Raw genomic sequence first — 23,083 nt, 5'->3', positions numbered from 1 at the left:
TATCCCAACCTAATCTAGTCCCATTTGCCAGCACTTGGCCCATATCCTTCCAAACCCTTCCGATTCATATTCCCATCCAGATGCTTTTTAATTGAGACTCATAGAATTATAGAGTTGTACAGCATGGAAACAGATCCTTCAATCCAACTAGGCCATGCCAACCAGATATTCTAATATCTAGTCCTACTTGCCAGCATTTGGCCCATATCCCTCTAAACCTTTCCTATTTGTGTACCTATCCAGATGCCTTTTAAATGCTGTAATTGTACCAGCCTCCCCCACTTCCTCTGGCAGCTCATTCCATACATGCACCATCCTCTGCGTGAAAAAGTTGCCCCTTAGGTCCCTTTTACATCGTTCCCCTCTCACCTAAACCTATTCCCTCTAGTTCTGGACTCTGCCACCACAGGGAAAAGACCTTGTCTATTTATCCTACCCATGCTCCTCATGATTTTATAAACCTCTATAAGGTCACCCCTCAGCCTCCGACGCTCAAGGGAAAACAGCCCCAGCCTGTTCAGCCTCTCCCTATAGCTCAAATCCTCCAACCCTGGCAACATCATTATAAATCTTTTCTGAAACCTTTTGTGTTTCACAACATCCTTCTGATAGGAAGGAGCCTAGAATTGCAGGCAATTCATGTTGCATCTGTCCAGGACTTTGGTTAAGCCACTTCTGGAAAAATACGTTCAATTCTGGTCTCCTTGCTATAGGGCAAATGTTGTGAAACTTGAAAGGATGCAATTAAGATTTACAAAGATATTGCTGGAGTTGGAGAGTTGGAACCAAAAGGATAGGCTGAATAGACTGGGGCTATTTTCCCTGGAGCTTCGGAAGCTGAGGAGTGACCTTATAGAGGTTTATGAAATCATGAGAGGCATGGTTATGGTAAATAGACAAGGTCTTTTCCCAGAGCAGGAGAATCCAAAACTAGAGGGTATAAGATGAGAGGGGAAGGATATAAAAGGGACCTGGGGGGCAATGTTTTCATTCAGAGGGTGGTGAACGTATGGAATGAGATGCCTGAGGGAGTGTTGGACGCTGGTACAATTACAGCATTTAAAAGGCATCTGGATAGGTACACAAATAGGAAAGGTTTAGAGAGATATGGGCCAAATGCTGGCAAGTAGGACTAGATTAAATTAGAATGTCTGGTTGGCATGGCCGAGTTGGACTGAAGGGTCTGTTTCCATGCTGTACAACTCTATAATTCTATGAGTCGAAATGTTACAGACAATCACTGTAACCTTACCTCTGAAATCCAACCACTTTGACTTTGCTTGTGCAAGGCTGCAATGAGTACTGGAGCTGAAAGACACTGGCAGAACCCAGAGTATGCAGGTAACTGGGCAACAGTAGAGTCAACAACAATATTTGTTGACGACTGAAATCAGACAAATGTTTTGGTGGTGGGGGGGGGGGGGGGTGCGGTTAACTGGTTAAATTATATTTATTTATTTCATGGACACATATGTCTGCGTAATTTTACACTGACAAGCAGCTTTGGTGTCCTGAAGTCAGGTGAATCTTCATGAAAAGGGAAAAGCTTTCAGTTTCTTTACTCACCACCATCCCCCTCCGCCAATTTCTTCATCAGATAAAACAATTACATTTTCAACTTTTTGATCAAGCTTAAGAATAATTGGCTTTAAGTTTACAAAATGTATTTCATGCCTTCTGGTGACCCTAATTTCATATCTTGCGGATATGTTCGTGATTGGGATTTGAGCCATTTCATTAGCTGTTCCACTTGTGAAATTCTCCTTATTCTTTTAACCATATCCAGACAAATAAGAAGTAGAATAATACTGAAGCACTCTGGATCTTTCTTAGCCATCAATTTTATTTATGAATTGAAGTAGTGGTTAAAGATAGTCAACATGACTCTTTGGGTTGGAAATAATGTTTCATTAACTTGTTAGAGTTTTTCAAAGAAGTGACAAAGAAGATTGATGAAAGCAGAGCAATGGACTTTGTTTATGTGGACTTCAGTGAGGAACCCCACAAGGTTTAGCATGGTAGACTGGTTAGCAAGGTTAGATCACATGGCTTACAGGAAGGGCTAGCTGTTTGGATACAAAATCATCTCAAAGTTAGAAGATTGAGGTGGTGGTAGAGAATTGCTTTTTGGACTGTAGGCATGTGACCAGCCATATGGATTTAAGGGGTTATCCAAGATGGCAGTAAACTGAAAGGTCTGCCTTGCTGAGCTCTGCAACCTAACCCAGGTGTAGTGGTGTTTTTGCCACCCCCAACTTAAGCTTGTTTTCAGAGAAAAAAAATCACTGTTAAATAGTTGTGGAACTGCTTAAGTCTTGTTTTGGTAAGTGAGGATGACTAATGGGAAACGTTTCACTAAGTCCCAACACACTGGACATGCGCCAATGGCGCCCGTGACCGTGACGGCAGCTGCAGCTTCCTTTGCAGCTGCGATGGAATCACCTATCTAACAGGTCAAGCAGTAGACTGCAATGTCGGAGACCATGATCGAGTCCTCGACAGAGCGGATCCAGGTCCTCGAGAAACAGGACCAGACCTTAACCAAACAGGTCGACTGTCTTGAAAATAGAGGTAGGAGAAAGAATATCTATGTCATTGGACTGCCAGAGGGAGCAGAAAGCAGCCAGCCGGCAGGTTTTTTTTGAAGACTGGCTGCTGCGATTTCTTCTTTGGGAGGCCGAGGCGGGCCGGGTGAAGGTTGACAGAGTTCACCGGGTTAAAGTGTGCAAGTCCAGCCCAGACCAACAGCCCCACCTGGTCTTGATGCGATTCCAGTCCTACAGGGACCAGCAGAAAGTTATGGAAACTTCCAGAATGCTGGGGAAAGATCCACAGGCCTTGACTTACAAGGGATCCAGGATAATGTTTCTCCAGGACTTTTCTGCCACGTGATCCATAAAAGAAAGTCATTTGATGAGATTAAGAGAAAACTGAGGGACCTTGGTATTCAATATTTTAGTAAGGTGCCCAGCGGTGCTTTGTTTTACTCAAGAGGGCTCTGTACTATCATTTCATTCCACAGAAAAAGTGAAAACCTTTCTGGATACTTTAAAATAGACTGGATAGACTTAAGGGTATGAACAATAATGTACTCATTTTTGTACTCATATCTTTTTCTTAAAGCAAGTGCTATTGGATTTTTTTTCCAATGTTAATTGATGTTAATGGATAGTTAGGGATGGGCAGAGTGCTCACTCTTTTTTACATTTATTTGTTTATATTACCCCTTTTTTCTCCTGCTGTCGCTTGGGTTTGGAGTGCAGCTCAAACTGGAAGGAAGAATGGAGGTGTAGGTGGGAGATGTAAGTGCCTCCTGTGGACAGGGGGTAGAATCCCCCGTCAAGTTCCTTTTGTGTTTGGTACTTGATTTTTTTTTTGGTTTTTGTAGATGTAATTTTGTTAATCTGTTAGGTGTAGTAGTTATACTGCCTGTGGTTTTTAGACTTCATCAGTCTGTTTTTATTTATGGTCAGCATTTTGTAAGTCAAATTCTTCCTCACAGGAGTTCAAAGGTTGTCATAGAGCATCATGGATAACTGTGTACTTAAATGGAACACCTGGAACATTAAGGGGAGACACTCATTTGATACAGTGTATCAATTCATTTGGCTCTTTTTCAGGTTACAATATTAATTTTTCAAAATAGGAGGATATGCCTATATCGGAGGATCTTGGAGGAGTATCTGACATTGAGGCTAAGTCACGGTTTCCCTTTAAGTGGTCACAGTGAGGGTTTCTCTATCTAGGCCTTTTTGATACTCCCATCTTCGATCAGCTATTTAAGGCTAATTTTGTCCACTTGTTTGATAAGATTAAACAAGATCTTCAAAGATGGGAAGTCCTTCCAATATCTTGGTTAGATCGAGTAGCTCTTATCAAAATGAATGTTCTTTCTCGTTTGCTGTACCCTTTGTGGATGCTCCCTTTGATTTTTTCCAGGCAAGCATTTCGGAGACTTAATGATTGGTTTAGCTCTTTTACCTAGCACCATAGGTGTCCCCTTATTAACCTCGCCAAATTGCAATTACCCCAAGGGCTAGGGGGGGTGGACCTCCTGGATGTAAAAAGATATCAATTAAGCTCCTTTTTATCTTTTGCAAGTGACTGGGCCTGTGGGGACCTGGTGTCAATATGGTTGGATATTGAGGCCTCCCAGGCAAAGTGTCCTCTTATTAGCTTGTTATTTCTAGACAAAATTAGGACAGTTGCAGAATATTGCCTTAATCCAATAATTATTAATAGTGTTAAAGTGTGGAGGGCAATGCAGCAGAGTGAGGGTAATATGTCTAAAACATCTTTTCTTACCCCCATTGTTAGTATGCCAGGTTTCCAACCAGCAACAATGGACCCTGGGTTTAAACTCTGGGCAGCTAGTGGAGTTTTCTCTTTGGGTGATTTATTTGAGTGGGAAATAATGATGTCCTTTGACCAAATAATCTGTGTTTATGGACTATCTAGCAGAACCCTCTCATGTTTCTTCCAGATCAGAGATTTTATCCAAAAAGAAACTAAACTTGTGACTGACTTCTCCAGATCTGATGTAGAGAAGATGATGCTTCATGCCAAGAGCACTCTCTCAGTGCGTACTCTTTATCATCTGTTGGGGGATGGTCCTGTGGATGATATTGTGCGACCATCCATACAGCTTGGGAGAGACAGTTAGGAGCTGATATCTCTTCTTAGACATGGGAGGATATTTGTGAGAATGCGAAAAAGATTTTGATTTGTCATAGGACCCATGCCAAGCAATTGAAGATTCTTCATAGGGTCCATCTGGCCTCAGATTGTCTTTTCAATGTCTTTTATGTGTAAAATAACTACTGGTACCCTCATTCATTGGTCCTGCCACAGACTTCACACGTGCTGGAATGCTGTGGCAGGAGTAATAGTGAGGGTCTTGGGGAAGATGTTAAGATGGACCTGGTCTCCCTTCTCCTGGTCCTGCCCAATTTATCTTCTTAAGAAACACATGGTAGAAAATGTCTTAATATTCTTATTTTTTGTGTGAGGAAAATCATTTTGATGTGCTGGGTGTCTGAAAACCCCTTGGGTCTGTCGGGTTAGCACAAACTAATCAAGGAACATATTCCTCTGGACCTCCTCACAAATATGATGCACCAAAAAATTGAAAATTTTTATAAGACATGGCAGCTTTCTTTGGGTTACCTAGAAGTAGATTTGTCTGCCAGGTTAATTAGGACCTTTGTATAGTTAACTCAGCCACATTAGGGGCACTTAAACAATCCATGGATAGTGTAGGGGGAGGAGCTTAGATTAGTTCACAACATTGAGGGCCAAAGGGCCTTTTTGCGCTGTGTTGTTCTATGTTCTATAGCCACAGTGGCTTGGTTTAGCAAACCTGGTGTCCTCATATGAAGAATTCCAAATAAATGGGGCTGTTAACACTCTCGAAGGTTGGGAGCTATTGTTTCATGGTGCTGAGCGTGGATTATTGTATTATTTTGACTGATTTGCTTATCTTGTATATTAGTATAGTTTCATTCTGTCTTTTTTTTATAGAGTAGTGTGGTTGTTGGTTTATTGTTGTTATAAGTTTGTAATTTTAAAAAGAAAATTTTCTTTTCAACAAAAATATTTTTAAAACGGATTTAAATTAGTCAATCTTTCTTGAGTTAAGAAAGAATGAGTTTATTAATTACTAAACATGAGAAAAAAATTTGTACTGCAACACAAATGCACAGTTTAGATACACGAAATTAGTCCATAAAATTAAAGTAAAAAAAAAATTAAAAGGACCAGTCTCTGAATTGTTGGAGGAGGTTAGGTAAGTTGACTTTGTGTCCATTACTGGGGTGCAACAGCAGCACTGACATTGAAAATCAAATATATGATTTTCAGAGATTTTTCATTTATAATTTGATGCAAGTTCCTGTGCCCTAATTCCATTGTTAACTTCTCTGTAACACTCAGTGTGAAACATCTTTACCTGCAACCCAGGGGTAACTAGGAAATGGTTCTTTGGCTTTGACCCTAAAGCAGTCTAATATATGAACTCCATGTGGGTACATGCAAAAATGTTCAGCTCCACCAGCCACTCCAGTAGAATTGAAACTTTATTTTAACCCCTGTCCTTGTGTATTCTTCAAAGGGAAAAAAAAATATATCTGCAGTTTAGGACATAATCTGCAGGGCCTGGTTTGCTGTCAATCAGCAATTCATCAGCTCATTGTTAATAAATCTAAAAAAAAATCACGTTTTGCTGATTTAAGCTTACCTTTCTTTAAATTAAGAATTCCTTAGGAATTGAGAGTGGGAGTAGGCAAGTCAGCCCTTCAAGGGTTCATTCATTATATAGCAACTATAAAAGGGCTGGCATTTTTGTTTGATTATTTCCTGGCAATATAGGCACATTTAGCCCACTGAGCCTGTTCTGACATTTAATAAGATTATAGTGGATCCAACACTTCAATGCCATTTATCCACATTTACCTCCATGATTCTTTGTCATTGATATTCAGAAATCTACCCATCTCTACCACAAACATACTCAAAGACTAAGCTAGGAGAAAGTAAGGACTGCAGATGCTGGACATCAGAGTCGAAGAGTGTGGTGTTGGAAAAGCAGTCGGTCAGATAGTGTCCAAGGACCGTGAGAGTTAACATTTAGGCTATAAGCCCGTCATCAGGAATGCAAGGAACTTGCAACAACCTATAAAGCAAGAATCTCAAAATCATATATTTGATTTTCAATGTCAATGTTGCTGTTGCAACCTAATAATGGACATATACCATTCCTGATGAAGGGTTTATGCCCAAAACATCTTCTCTCCTGCTCCTTGGATGCTACCTGACCAGCTGTGCTTTTTCAGCACCACACTCTTTGTCAAAGATTAAGCTTCTTCAGGTTTCTACCCCACAGATTCATAACTTTTTGAATTAAAAAAAAATCCATCTCCTTTATTTTTAAATTGTGCCCCTTAGTTTTCGACTTCCAACCAGGGAAAACATCCTGCAACTACTTGCCTATCTCTTTCACCATATATATTTCAGTGAAAGCACCTCTCAGTCTTCTAAATTCTGGAGAATTCTGGTCCAGTTTACCTAATCTCTCTTCATAGGAAAGTCCTGCTATCCCAGTATAGGTCTGGAATGCAGTACCTGGGAGGGTAGTTGAGACAGGTAACCTCACAACCTTTTAAAGAGTACTTGGATGAACACATGAAGTGCCATAACATTCAAAGCTATAGCAGCAAAGTAAGATTAATGTATAATAGTATATTTTTGGTGGTAAAGACTCAATGGGCTGAACAGCCTCTTCTCTACCATTTGATTCCAAGATCCTGCAATAAGTCCACTGAACTGTTATTGCACTCCACCTGTGGCAACAATACTCAAATCCTCCGGCAAAAAGACTAACATTCAATTAGCCTTCCTATCAGATTGCTGTGTATCTCAAATATTCCTTTCGGGCAGCGTTGAAAGGACAAGTAAGACAATTATCAATCTGTATGAACCACATCATGAATTCTTCATCCATAACCAACAAATTCTCCTGGAAGTTGAACCCAGAGCTTCAGGGTCAGAGGCATGGGCACTATCCACTGAATTTCAAGATCTCATGGACTGCCATCATATAAAATAGTTTATTCTGATATTCCAGTTTGTTATTCTACTACTTTATAATGAACAGATAGAGAACTGAGAACACAGTGGGCTTGTATATTGTCCTATTTTGTCCAGGATCTGGAAGTGAAATCAGTTTAAATGATCATGAAGGGCTTTAAATGAGCTTCCCTTTTAAGATCTATTGTAGATTAGATGAGCCAAGGACTCCAAGTTTAAAAGCACTCAACTTGCAACTTGTTTGAGGCGATGAAAGGTTATTTTTACGTTCTCGGAATCACATATGAAGTTTCAACAAAGAAATTTGATTTGTTTAGCCAAAATATTTCACCTGCTGATGAGAAAAGACCATTATTTTGCATTACAACAGAAGCCCACTGATGTACAATGTACCGGAGAACCACGTCATTATTGCACAAACAGATTAGGAGACTCAAAAAACTTGTCTCCACAGCTGTCACCTGAATGGAAATCAGTCAATCTTCTTTGATAAGAGCCATCAGTTGCAACAAAATAATGTAATATTCACAGCTGATGATATGAAAAAACCTTGCAGTTAAAGCACCATTTATAGTGATATTACCAACACAAAACCCACCGTTATGTATCCAACAGTTGGCACTCCTTATCAAAATCTTGTTCGTCAGGTTACAAAGGGCACCCAAGATCCATAACTCCGCCTTCAGTTACTACAGATTTAGGGACTTTGTCCCCGTGCACTAAGTCATAATTAACTTTCCACAAAATGCAGTTGAGCTGGGCACTGGGACATGTTTAAATATAGAGATCATTATCTCAATTAACAATTCAACAATTTAACCGATGTAGAACAGCACCTCAGCTGTTGCGTGGTGGCCTTGCAGCACTTGTTCACTGTAATTGTTGCAGCTGCTGGCTTCAAGTTTTTTTTATTTATGTATAAACACAGCAGTGAGAAATTAGCAGTTATTTTGAAGGTTTTAATTTATATTGGTATATACACATGATGTTTACATACAAAATCTTTTTATATGCAAATGAAAAACTTTGTTTATTACAAGTGAAAATGTACCAAGATTGTGTTTTTGAATGTGATGTCACCATTACAAATTTGGATGCACTCAGTGCTTTCTATGCTCTGTTCGAGCAGACTGCCAGCAGCGTGGTGTTACATGCCCCGACAACCCAGGACACACCTGTTCCCTCTGTCATCGCTGCAGACATCAGATCAGTCTTCCTGGGATCAGCCCAAGGAAGATGAGGGGCCCGGATGCAGTCCCCAGCCATGCACGTAGATCCTGTGTGGACCAGCTGGCGGAGGTATTCATCAACATCTTCAACCTCGCTCTCCTGCAAGTCAAAGTTCCCACCTGCTTCAAGAAGACCATCATCCCAGTACCTAAGGAAGCACATGCCCAGTGGCTCTGACCACCTTAATCATGAAGTGCTTCGAGAGGCTGGTCATGGCCCACATCAACTCCAGTCTTCCAGCTTGCCTTGATCCCCTGCAATTTGTCCAACGATGAAAAAGGTCCATAGCGGATGCCATATCTCTAGTCCTGCACTCATCCCTGGAACATCTGGACAACAAGCACATGTATATCAGACTCTCGCTCATTGACTACAGCTCCACCTTCAATACCATTAGCCCTTCAGACTGATCTCAAAACTCTGTGACCTATGTCTCGACTCCGCCCTCTGCAACTGGAACCTTAGTTTCCTGACCCATAGACCTCAATCAGTGAAGATAGACAACTGCACTTCCTCCACGATAACACTCAACACTGGAGCCCCCAAGGATGCTTTCTCAGTCCCCTACTATACTCCATGTATCCACATCTATGTTGACAATTTCCAAACGAATGCCATCTACAAGATGCTGATGACACCACCATGGTAGGACTGATATCAAACGACCATGAGTCAGAATGCAGAAGAGAGATAGAGAGCTTGGTGATGAGGTGCATGATATCAACCTCTCTTTGAAAACTAAAGATCTGATCATTGAGTTCTGAATGAAAGGAGGAGAACAGCCCCCATCTACATCAAGTTCCGAGGAATGACAATAACTGATAATCTGTTAGATGCTACAGTCAAGATGGCACAACGAAGCCTCTTCTTCCTCAGGTGGCTCAGAAAATTTGTCATGTCCATAAGGACCCTCCCCAATTTTTATAGATGCTCCATAGAAAGCAAACTGACTGGATGCATAACAGCCTGGTATGACAATTACTCTGCCCAGGACCGTATGAAAAAACAGAAGTTTGTGTGCAAAGCCCAGACTATCACGGAAACCAACTTCCCATCCATGGACTCCATTTACAACTCTCGTTGCCATGGAAAGGCTGCCAACATCATCAAAGACCCCTCCCACCCCAGTAATGCTCACGTACAACCTCTTCCATCAGGCAGAAGATATAGAAGCTTGACCATACGCACCAGCATGTTCGAAAACAACTTCTTCCCTGCCATTATTAGATTGATGAAAGGACTCTCTATCTTCAAATTATGTTGATCTTATTAATGTTGATCTTGCCTCATGCACATCCTGTGCGACGTAGCCTGTATGCTTCACTTGGTCCAAATGTTTTTCACCATATGATCTGTATGTCCTTGCTTACCATGACCTGTCTGTACTGCTCACAAACAAAGCTTTTCACTGTCCCTCAGTACATGCGACAATAAATTAATCAATGACCAAACTTGAATAATTTACAGGTAAGAGGAGCAATCCCAAACTAAACTAGCCCCTTTTGCCTATGCTTGGCCCATATCCCTCCAAATATTTCTTATTCATGAACCTACATAAATGTCCTTTAAATGTTGTAACTGTACCTGCATCCACCACTTCCCCTGGACATTCATTCCACACATGAACTACTTTTTGTAAAAAAGTTGCCCTTCGTTTCTTTTTAAAATCTTTTTCCTCTCACCTCACGAATATGCCCTCTAGTCTTGAAATCCCCCACCCTAGGGAAAATGCACCTGGCATTCACCTTATCTAAACCCAACATGATTTTATAAAAGCAAATTTTATAAATCTCTATAAGGTCATTCCTCAACCTCCTACGGTCCAGTGAATCAAGTCCCAACCTATCCAGCCTTGCCTTAAGTCAAACCTTCCATTGCCAATAACATTTTCTTATAGTTGTTCTGAACCCTCTCCAACCTAATAACATCCTTCCTATTACAGGGCGACCAGAACTGGACACAGTATTCCAGAATCAAGACTGCAGTGCTGGAAAAGCACAGCAGGTCAGGCAGCATCAGGCAGTATCAGGAATGATGAAGGGCTTATGCCCAAAACGTTGATTCTCCTGCTCCTCGGATGCTGCCTGACCTGCTGTGCTTTTCCAGCACTGCACTCTTGACTCTGATCTCCAGCATTCTGCAATCCTCACTTTCTATAAGTACTCCAGAAGAGGCCTCACCAACATCCTGTACAACGTCAACAAGGTGTCCCAATTCCAATACTCTAAGGTCAGAGCAATGAAGGCAAGCATGCTAAACATCATCTTAACCACCCAGTCTACAAGTGACACAAACTTCAAAGAATTATGCACCTGAACTCCTAGGTCTCTCTATTCTACAATACTACACAAGGCCTTAATTTTAATTGTAAAAGTTCTGCCCTTGTTTGTTTTACCAAAATGCAATACCTCACATTTATCTAAATTAAACTCCATCTGCCACCCTTCAGCCCATTGACCCAATTGTTCAAAATCTCGTTGTAATCTTACATAACCTTCTTCACTGTCCACTATACCATGAATTTTGATGTCATCCACAAACTTATTAACCATGCTTTCTATATTCTCATTTACATGATTTACATAAATGACAAATAAAAGTGGATTCAGCACAGATCTCTTTGGAACACCACTGGTACAGGCCTCCAGTCTGAAAAAAACCCTCCACCATCACTTTCTGTCTCCTGCCGTTAAGCCAATTTTGTATCCAATTGGCAAGCTCACCCTGAATCCCATGTGATCCAACTTTACGAATTAGTCTACCATGTGGAACCTTGTCAAAAACTTTACTAAAGTCCAAGTAAACAATGTCTACCACTCTGCCTTCATCAATCTTCTTGGTTACTTCCTCAAAAAAATCAATGAAGTTTGTGAGACATAATTTCCCTCGCGCAAACTCATGCTAACTATCCTTAATCACTCCTCGCCTTTCTAAATGTATATAAATCCAATCTTTCAGAATCGCCTCCAACAAAGTACCCACCACCATAGTTGGACTCAGAGGTCAAGTATTCCCAGGCTTTTCCTTACATCCCTTCCAAAACAAAGGCACAACATTAGCCACTCTCCAGTCATCCACCACCTCACCCGTAGTTATAGATGAGACAAATATTTCTGTAACAAGACTCACATTTTTCTCTCTACCTTACCACAACTTCCTAGGATACACTAGAGGAGGTGTCAGAGATTTATCCACTCTCCCTTCACATTTTCTAAGCCCTCCAGCATTTCCACTTTTGTAATGTGAACTGTTTTGAAAACATTAATCTTTACTTCACTGAATTCTCTAGCTTCCATTTCTTTCTCCATGGTAAAAACAGATGCAAAACATTTATTTAATATCTAGATTAGATTCCCGACAGAAATGGAAACAGGCCATTTAGCCCAACAAGTCCACAGCGATCCTCCAAAGAGTAGCCCACCCTGACCCATTTCCCTCTGATTAATGTACCTAACACTATGGGCAATTTAGCATGGCCAATTGCACATCTTTGGATTGTGGGAAGAAACTGGAGCACCTGGAGGAAACCCATGCAGACACAGGGAGAATGTGCAAACTCCACACAGACAGTTGTCCAAAGCTAGAATCAAATGCGGGTCCCCCTGGCACTGCTAGACAGCAGTGCTAACCACTGAGCCACCGTGCCACTCATCTCTGCCATCTCCTGAGGTTCTACACATTCGATCTTTAAAGAGCCTTACGCTCTCCAGTTGGTCTGTCACTCTTAATTTACTTGTAGAATCTCTTTGGATTGTCCTTACATTTATCTCCAAGACTATCTCATATTTCTTCTTTGCCTTCCTGATTGCCTTCTTAAGAATGCTCCTATACTCTTTATATTGTTCAAGAGATTCATTTGAACCCAGAGACAAGTCGAACAGGAACATTCCTCATCACAATGGACGTTTCAGCACTCTGCACCAGCATACCCCATGATGATGGCATTACAGCAGCAGCCTCAGTACTCGATACCAACAACTGCCAATCTCCAAGCACCATCCAACAACTCATCCGCTTCATCCTTGACCACATTTTCACCTTTGACAACTAATTCTTCAATAAGATACCTGGAACAGCCATGGGGACCAAATTTGCATCCCAATATGCCAACATTTTCATGCACATTCGAACAAGACTTCTTTGCTGCACAGGACCTCCGACCAACACCATATACTAGATATATTTTCTTCCCCTGGATACAAAGCAAGGAGTCATTGAAACAACTACACAATCATATCAACAAGTTTCATCACACCATCAGACTTCCTATGGACTACTCTTTAGTAATTGTCTCATTCTTGGACACAAGAAAGAAACTGTAATTTGCATCCTCAGGAGACAAATAGGGTACCCTAGGTTGTCCAGTACCTCCCAGGAGCCGAAAATCTATGCCATGTTCTTCGCAGCCTGCAACGCATTGTCGATGAAGATCTTACGAAGGTCTTACCCACGCCTCCACTTCTCACCTTTAAAAAACCGACAAACCTTAACCAGACCATTGTTCACAGCAAACACCCAACCTTCAGGACAACATCGACCATAACACCATACAACCCTGGGCTTATGCCCAAAAAGTCAATCCTCCTGCTCCTTGGATGCTGCCTGACCTGCTGCGCTTTTCCAGGAACACATTTTTCAGCTCTGATTTCCAGCATGTGCAATCCTCACTTTCTCACCGTACAACCCTATCATGGCAACCACTGCAAGACGTGTGGGAGCACCACCCACGGTGTATGCGGCAGGTACTTATGGACTCATATGTTGCAGGCAAGGATGCCCCGAGACATGGCACATTGGCGAGACCAAGCAGACGCCACGAGATGAATGGACACTGCACAACAATCACCAGACAGGGGTGTTCCCTCCCAATCAGGGAACACTTCAGTGGTCAGGGACATTCGGTCTCGGATCTTTGGGTGATCATCCTCCAAAGTTGATTTCAGGACAGACAACAACGCAAGGAGGCTGAGCAGAGGCTGATAGCCAAGTTCAGTGCCCATGAGGATGGCCTCTACTGGGACCTTGGGTTCATGTCACACTACAGGTGACCCCACTACATGATACACCTCCTCTCACACACACACACACAAGCACACATACACACATGCTCTTACATACTCACACACTCATGCAGATCCTATCTCATACATATGCTCTCTGTCATGCACTCACACATACATTCCCCAGACTCTCCCCCATGGACACACCCTCTCTCAGGCTTATACTCCCATCACACCCACACACACACTTTACCAAGCTTTCACACACGCAACCACTCACTCTCTCACATGCACTCACACTCACATGCTCACACTCTCTCTCTTTGTTTAGTATTTGCCAGTGTGAGTTTCATTCATTCATGCTATTTCACATAAGTGTTGTTTTGACAGTTAGTGTCTTAAAGGTATAGCTGCCTACTTAAAAGGTATTTAATAAGTAGGTACTAACTGGGGAAACTGTGTGGTGTTTCAGGTCCGAGAGTTGGTTGTTAAGGCCTGATTAATATTATAACCTTTCGTGGAGACATGAGGGGATGATATTGTTCTGAATATGCCACACTTATTCAGAGATAAATAGGCCTAAACACTGCTTGTAGCAAAGGCTGATAAGAATTGAAGGTGTGAAAAAGCAGTAATGTTTGAATGGGTTGTTTCGATTTGATCTATCTTGTAATAGTAAAATATACTACAGAATTGCAGTTTTATGAATGAATGAATGAAACTATGATATAGTAAGGAGTTATGAATGAATGAAACAGGAATACGGTGTTTGCTTGTGAGTGGGTTAGTAAAGAATTATGAATAAGTAAATAAAAAGCACTGGTGAGTGGGCTAGTGAAGAGACCTATAATACAATATCTCACAGTATTAAAAGACAAATGTAGGCTAAGACATCAGGTACCCTGCTCTTCTTCAAAGTAGTGTAACGTGTATATTACACATTATTTCCATTTAACTATATGGTGGTTATGGTCATTAATTGGGGATTTATTTCCATTCATTCATAAAGGAACAGAGGGGCTCTTGTAGCAGAAAAGTTCAAGTTCAAGATCCAACTGCCCTGAGATGTGCTGTAATATCACAGAATCCCTAAAGTGTGGAAGCAGGCCATTTAACCCATTGGGTCCACACTGACTCTCTGAAAAGCATCCCACCCAGACCCACCCCCCTACTCTATCCTTATATCCCAGCATTTTCCATGGCTAATCCACCTGGCTTGCTTATCCCTGGACACTATGAACAATTTAACATGGCCAATCCACCTAATCTGCACCTTTGGACAGTGGGATGAAACCAAAGCATCTGAAGAAATCCATGCAGACACTGTGTGAAGTTTGCACATTCTCCCTGACAGTCACCCAAGGGTGGAATCAAACTTGGTACCCTGGTGCTATGAGGCAGCAGTGCTAACCACTGAGCCAGTGTCTGAACAGATTGATTATAAGTACATTTATTTAATAAATGAGACCAAATAAAACCATGGGGAAGAAACATATGCTTGTTATTTCTAATTTTAAAAGTAAATACTTAAACAAATATATAAAGATTAGTGACAGCCCTATTCTTCACCACTTGGCCTTTCAAACTGTAATATTATGTCCATTTTGGGGATACATAGTGCCTCAATTTAATGTCTTACCTAAAAAACGACACCTCCAACAATGCAGCATACCATTACTTCTTTCGTGGAGTGTCAGCGTGGTTTACTGCTCTAATCCATTTGCTTGAACTCACAACCTTCTGACTCAGAAATGACAGTGTTACCATCAATGCCTGAATGTCTCTGCAGTTCAAAAAAGGCTTCTGATCTTTAAGGGAGTGCAATAATCTGTCATTGAACAAGAGTCACGTGCCTTGAACTTGGTTCTTTTATTGAATTGCTGATGATTAGCATATGCCACCAACTCTCTTACTTCCTTTCTTACCAACTCCACTTCCCTACAACCTCCCGGTCAAAGTCTTGCTCAATTTATTTCTTCAGAGTTGGTCCCGGTGGTTGAGATTGCCACCAATGGAGCCACATCTAACATCTGAACTATGGAAAAGAATGTAATATCAGTGAGTACGTTTTTGAAATTTATGAGCATTGTGTTATAAAGCTCAGAGCTCATTCTGCATTTTTTACTCTATTACTGTTCTATTAGCATATCATTCGACTTAGATTCTTCAATCACTGTGCTGGAATTTCTGATTTATTAATTTTTTTCTCTTCATATACATTACTGTATTTACTGCTTAATGATACTTGCTAAGTGACCATCGATCAGTTTAATTTGAAGCTGACTGACACCATCTGTGAATACAAAGATTATCTTTTTAAATGCTTTCAGCAATGTCCCAGTAATAGCTGATATATGAAAAAGACATTGATGCCAAGTATTTGGAATATGTCGGATGTCACTGTATTTCCTCTTCTAATAAGCAGAGCACATAAACAATTGAGAGAATTATCCAACCCATGTTTCAGAATTCAAAATGGCAATTTTTTTTGCAAATACTGTCCTGCTATTGTACTGGAGCTGACAAAAGCTTTGAATCCATTATAATAAATACTTATGAGCATGAAAGAAGAATATTCTAGGTTTTTCTGTTTGTTAACAGTCTACTCACAGTTCTTTTAATAGTTGGGGGAGTATGGTTGCAGGCATGGGAATAACAGAGCTAATTGTGTGTTATCCAGGAGTGTATTAATTGACAGAAAGCCAGGAACATTTACTATACATAACAACAGAGGGCGTGATTTTGAGTGAACTAGTTACAAATTCACAGCGGAGACATAAACTTTAGATGGTGGTCCTGGCCAACCATCAGAATCATCCAAGGCAGTAATCTTACACTAGATGAGAAATTATATGTGAACATGATGAGCATTACCTGTCAATTTATTTGGGGTGCACAGGGCAGTTTTAATCAAAACACACTGAGCCTCATCTTAGAAAGCATGCAAAAGATGAAACATTCTGATTATAGCACAATCATCGTTGAGAAGAACTTTTATCTGGCATTCACCACCACCACCATCATTGTATGATTTGAAACTCAAATCCAATTCACATTTGCTTAATCCCTAATCATAATCCCTCTACTAGCCTTCAGTTGCAAGGCCTCAAAGTTTTGAATTCTCTCCTTAAGCATCTTCACCTCACTTCCTTTTCAAAGACTTTTTAAAACCCACCTATTTAATTATGTTTTGGTTATCTAATTTGTCAGATTTTCTTTTGCAATGTTTTGGTGAATCACCTAGGGCTGTTTCATTATACTAAAGATGCTATATAAATATAAATTGTCATCCATTTAATGCCATGTTCCTGGGCTCTGTGTGAACTGTTTTTCTTAGACGCTTCTTTTCTATTCCAAATTTTCCCGATTTAACACAGGCAACTTCTGTCAGGATAATTATAGATCTTGATGGATTTGTATTAAGATCTTGTAGCCATCTACATTTTTGTCCCTTTTCTTTCTGTAAGATATCATTTCTCCAATGTAACTTACTCTGTGAAGTCCTTTAAGGTGCCTTGATGCAATGAAGTGGCATTATATTCAAATTTCTTTTTGATCTCAGCGTGATAGAAATCATATTTTTTCCATAAAGTTTTAAGTAGGAAGTTACCACTAGATGGTGCTCTCCAACACAGTAAGTCTTAACATTCCTTATTCTAAAGCTATAGATCACTTTGCTTGAAACTACGTCAAGGAATAGATGGCAGAAATCAGTTAGTAATAGTAGCTTGCTCTTGGGATTCTTAGGTGGTTAAATGCTCCCTTGTGATGTTGCATAGCTGCTGTGTCTAGGTAAATGCGTCAGATTTTGCAGATGTATGAGCATATGCATTAGGAGGAGGAGTAAGCCTTTTGTTGTCTCATACCTGTTTTTGAGTTTGACAAAAACATTGTTAATGTGATTGTGGCCTCAACTCCCTTTTCCTGCCTCTTCCCTATATCTATTGACTCCAATGTCAGTTAAGAATCTACCTACCTCTAAGTGAAAACTATTTAATGATCCTGCCCACCCTTCTCTGGGGAAGAGAAGGCCACAGATTCGCAACCTTCAGAGAAAAATGATCTCTCTTAAATAGGGGCCCCCCTTATTTTTATCCTGCACATTTAATCTTGTCTCTCCCATAACAGGAAACATCCCATCAACAACTAATCTGTCAAGTTTTCTCAGCATTTTATATATTTGAAGAAGATTGCCTTTCAATTTTCTAAACTTCAATAAATACAGTTCCAATCTGTCCACCCTTTCCTCAGCTGATAACCCTATCATCTTCGGAATTAGTCAAGTGAACCTTCTCTGAACTGCTTTTAACACAACTATGTCTATTTATACCAAGGAGATCAAAACTGTATACCATAACTAATTGGGTAAAAAATGAGGTCTGCAGATGCTGGAGATGACAGTTGAAAATGTGTTGCTGGTTAAAGCACAGCAGGTTAGGCAGCATCCAAGGAACAGGAAATTCGACGTTTGGCTTATGCCCGAAACGTCGAATTTCCTGTTCCTTGGATGCTGCCTAACCTGCTGTGCTTTAACCAGCAACACATTTTCAACTACCATAACTAATTGTTATTTTTCAGACTGGAGGTCTGGGAACAGAGGTGTTCTGCAAGGATCAATGCTGGGTCCACTATTCATTATTTATATAAACAATTTGGATGAGAATATAGGACATATGATTAATAATTTTATGGATGACACCAAAATTGATGATATAGTGGACAGTGAAGAAGATTGTCTAAGAGTACAACAGGATCTTGATCAGCTGAGCCAGAGGGCAAAGAGTGACAGATGGAGTTTGATTTAGATAAATGTGAGGTGTTGCATTTTGTTAGGGCGCTGGGGAGTATTGTCAAACAAAGAGACCTAGGAGCTCAGGTGCATAGTTCCTTGAAAGTGGCATCACAAATAGGCAGGGTGGTGAAGAAGGCATTTGGCAAGCGGCCTTCATCAGTCAGAGCATTAAGTACTGGAATTGAGACGTCATTTTGCCACTGCACAGGACATTGGTGAGGCCACTTTTGGAGTATTGTATAAAATTTTGGTCACCCTGCTATAAGAAGAATGTTATTAAACTGGAAAAAGTACAGATAAAATTTATAAGGATGTTACCATTACTGGAGGGTTTCAGTTATAAGGAGAGGCTGGATAGATTGGGACTTGAGTGTTGGAGGTTGAGTGGTGGCCTGATAGAGAGGTATAAAATCAGAACAGGCATAGATGAGGTGAATAGGCCAAAATCTTTTCCCCAGGGTGGGAGAGTCTAAAACTAGAAGACACAGTTTTAAGGTCAGAGGGGAAAGATTTAAAAGGGATCTGAAGGGCAACATTTTCATACAGAGGGTGGTGTGTGTATTGAATGAACTGTCAGAGGATGTGAGAGAGGCTGGTACAATTACAATATTTAAAAGACATTTGGACAAGTACATTAATATGAAATGTTTAGAGGGATATGGGCCAAACCCAGGCAAATGAAACTAGTTTAGTTTGGGGAATCCGGCCGGAATGGACAAGTTGTACCAAAGGGTCTGTTTTTGTGCTGTATGATCGATGAATCTATCAAAATACTAAATAGTGCACTAAGGTCACAGAAGATTGATGTGAGTTAAATTTGGAATGTTTCAGTGCAGTGGTAAGGGTGGAAATTTGATCTGAGAAGCTTTAACATGGAGTTGAAGGCAAGGTGGGAACTGATGGAGACTGCTCACATACAGGATTTTTGATTTGGAGGAGACTGATGAATGCAAAGTAAATCATCAGTGACAGAGTGAATAGGATGAATTGGTACGGCATTAGGATGAGGAAAGAAATAAGTAGCTCACAGGATGAAGCAACAGAGCCTTTTTCCACTTGGGACTGGGTTCAATTGCTGTCTATCGTATAAACTAACTAAAAAGCTTCTTTCATTTGCTGGCTGTGAAAGTGTTACGTGAATTTTTTTACCAAATTATTATAGCAGCACACAGGTTTAAATGAAATATAGGCCAAATATCAGGAAGACCTTCAACAATATTAGATTGGGTTGGGTTATCTGGTCGGCATGGACGAGTTGAACCAAAGGGTCTGTTTCTGTGCTGCACATCTCTATGACTATAATACTGATTGTTATGAAGAATGAATTGGATGAATGATATGAACTATTTAAGTATAAGATGGAACTGGGAGAATATAGAGATTTTCTGGAATGGCATGACTCGTCCTAATGATTTTGAAATTTAGTTTAGGCCGTCATATTCCAGTTTCTACAGTCTAAACAGTCCTTGATATGTCATTCATTGGCAATTAAGCTTCAAAAGGCCAGGAGTTGGTTGGTGTAGCCAAAGAACAGAGTGTCACATCTTCTGAGCGTGTGCTGATGAATATTGTATGTTGAAAGAGACAGCGCTTTAATCTGTGTTACACTGTAAGTGGCCTGGGAGTGGCTGATAGTGACATTGTGTGACAGAAATATGAACATATCAGTATATAACATGAATGTCCTTCATCAGCTCAGAGTAAAAAATTGTGTGAGAGTTTTAATCATGGTCTCACAAAAGTTGCAGTCAAGGGTGGCCTGGATGTTTCAGATTCAGACTTAAGAAATGACTTACCAGTTCTGTTCCCTTTTCTCGAGTTACATAGTATTGCTCAGGGGTTAGCTTCTTTTGCCAATCAACATTTACAGTTGTTTCATCATATCGGGTCAGTGATCTCAAACCTACATAAAAATGAAAGTAAAATAAATGCTACAAACTTGTCTCAAGATGTGTGGTCATGGAACTAGAAAACATTTACAGGCCAACAGGGAGAAAGCAGGAGGATGGAAAAAGCCGAGTAGCCCTTATAGATGTTGGCAGTAACATCGCAGACCACATTTCCTCCTGCATTGGTCGGGCATTCTATGATCAGAGAATGCCTTTCTAATGTGGGGTTCCAGCTCTTAAATTTGAAACTTGACAATTCAAAGTCATCTCCTATTATCAACAAGCAGGGAGCATTGCAGTGTAGACTGGTGGAGATGGGAACATAACCATACAAGTGAATACATATAAAATAAAACCTTCAGTGATTGTACAGTTTCATTATGCTAGTGAAACATTACTGCCAGCAAAAGTGAGACCACTCTATATTTAAAACAATTTGAGTTCTACAATATCTGTAGCTGACAAACAAAAACAACACAAAGAATTTAAAAAACAGGACTGTCATTCAGCATAACACAAAGTTTAATTCTATCATGAATGGTTTCAGTCAGTCAGGGATCTGACTTGACCAGTATCACCTTCAGCTGGGTCCATAGCAGGTGCAACATAAGTAAGGTTGGGACAGTAAGGGGTCTTGAAATCACAATAGCAAGGATGGAGCTATAGTTTTTTTAATTAATCAAAACCTATAATATACCCTATTGAGATATAACATTATAAATTCTCTGTTGGCCAACTCACTCAATTGCAGTTGAATTTCAGTCACTCAAACTCATCCTGAATACTCCCAGGATCAGTGTACCACAGGCTGTTGTAAAAATGCAGGACAAAAGGCTTATCCTGAGGGAAACTGGTCAAGCTGTCAAAGCAGAAGGACATACCCTTAAAACACAGGATAAGTTGGTCACCCTGTAAGGGATGTGATCTTGCCTCTAACAGCTCTGCCTATCAATACGATCATCATTGATCCTGGGTCTTAACTCAACTTCGCCACCCACTGTCCAGATCCCTTAAGTTTCTGACAGACCAAGAATTTATTTTGTTCAAAATATATACAACAATTCCAAAGATTCACAACTCTTTGGGTGAAGATTTGTTTTGGTCATCTCAATCTTAAATAGCTAACCCCGACATCCTGAAGCCACGCTACATGTTCCAGATTCCCCAGCCATGGAAAACAACCACTCAGTGTTTGCTCTATCAAGTCCCTTCAGGAATTTGATTGTTTAAATAAGATCTCTTATCCTTCTAATCTCCAGCAAGTAAAGGTTCCAATTTACCCAGCGCATTACAGTTGGACAATGCTTTCACCCCAGGAATCAATAAACCCTTACCATAGCACCTCCAATGCAACTATATTCCTCCTTAAATATACTCATAGAACTCTAGGTGTGGTCCCACCAATTCCAATTGTACATTTGTAGCAAGACTTCCTTATTCCTGTAGTGAATTTTTTTTGGAATAAAGACTAAAATGACATTTTCCTTTCTAATTGCCTATTGAAGCTTTGTGATAATTTTTTATGTTTTCAGCCTCTTTCCAACCTCCTTCAAAGCAGAAATTTCTATCTAGCTATGTATCATTATCAATCTTAGAAATGTCATCTTGGTATCTTTGTCAAAGTCATTAATATAAGTTGCAAATAGCTGAGGCCCCAGCACTCCATCAGTCACAGACTACCAACTTCAAAACATCATATCCCCCTACATTTTGTCCATGAAGCAATCCTCTGTCCATACTAAAGCAATAACCCAAATTCAACAAACCCTTTTCATAGAGTCATAGAGATGTACAGCATGGAAACAGACCCTTCGATCCAACCCGTCCATGCTGACCAGATATCGCATCTAGTCTCACCTGCCAGCGCCTGGCCCATATCCCTCCAAACCCTTCCCATTCATATACCCATCCAAATGCCTCTTAAATGTTGCAATTGTACCAGCCTCCACCACATTCTCTGGCAGCTCATTCCATACACATACCACCATCTGCATGAAAAAGTTGCCCCTCAGGTCTCTTTTATATCTTTTCCCTCTCACCTTAAACCTATGTCCTCTAATTCTGGACTCCCCGACCCCAGGGAAAAAACTTTGTCTATTTATCCTATCCAGGCCCCTCACAATTTTGTAAACCACTATAAGGTCACCCCTCAGCCTCCGATGCTCCAGGGAAAAAAGCCCCAGCCTGTTCAGCCTCTCCCTGTAGCTCAGATCCTCCAACCCTGGTAACAACCTTGTAAATCTTTTCTGAACCCTTTCAAGTTTCACAACATCTTTCCAATATTTGGAAATGCAAGGACTGATTCGGGATAGTCAACATGGCTTTGTGCGTGGGAAATCATGTCTCACAAACTTGTTTGAGTTTTTTGAAGAAGTAACAAAGAAGATTGATGAGGGCAGAGCAGTGGATGTGATCTATATGGACTTCAGTAAGGCGTTCGACAAGGTTCCCCATGGGAGGCTGATCAGCAAGATTACATCTCATGGAATACAGGGAGAACTAGCCATTTGGTTACAGAACTGGCTCAAAGGTAGAAGACAGAGGGTGGTGGTGGAAGGTTGTCTTTTCAGACTGGAGGCCTGTGACCA

The 23,083-nt window shown here is 40.6% G+C and overlaps 1 protein-coding gene across 1 annotated transcript in view; it reads right to left on the bottom strand.

Annotated features, from left to right (window-relative positions):
- msrb2 (methionine sulfoxide reductase B2) overlaps positions 1-23,083 on the bottom strand; it is a 47,032-nt gene that overhangs the window by 10,168 nt on the left and 13,781 nt on the right. Inside the window, exon 2 of the mRNA XM_060825577.1 lies at positions 20,403-20,509. Coding sequence (XP_060681560.1) covers positions 20,403-20,509 — 107 coding nt within the window. The remainder of the gene's footprint in view (positions 1-20,402; positions 20,510-23,083) is intronic.

The sequence above is a fragment of the Hemiscyllium ocellatum genome, chromosome 5 (genome assembly GCF_020745735.1).
Source record: "Hemiscyllium ocellatum isolate sHemOce1 chromosome 5, sHemOce1.pat.X.cur, whole genome shotgun sequence".
Taxonomy (NCBI): domain Eukaryota; kingdom Metazoa; phylum Chordata; class Chondrichthyes; order Orectolobiformes; family Hemiscylliidae; genus Hemiscyllium; species Hemiscyllium ocellatum.
Note: the sequence above shows the minus strand (reverse complement) of the source record. Positions and strands in the feature narration are given on the sequence as shown.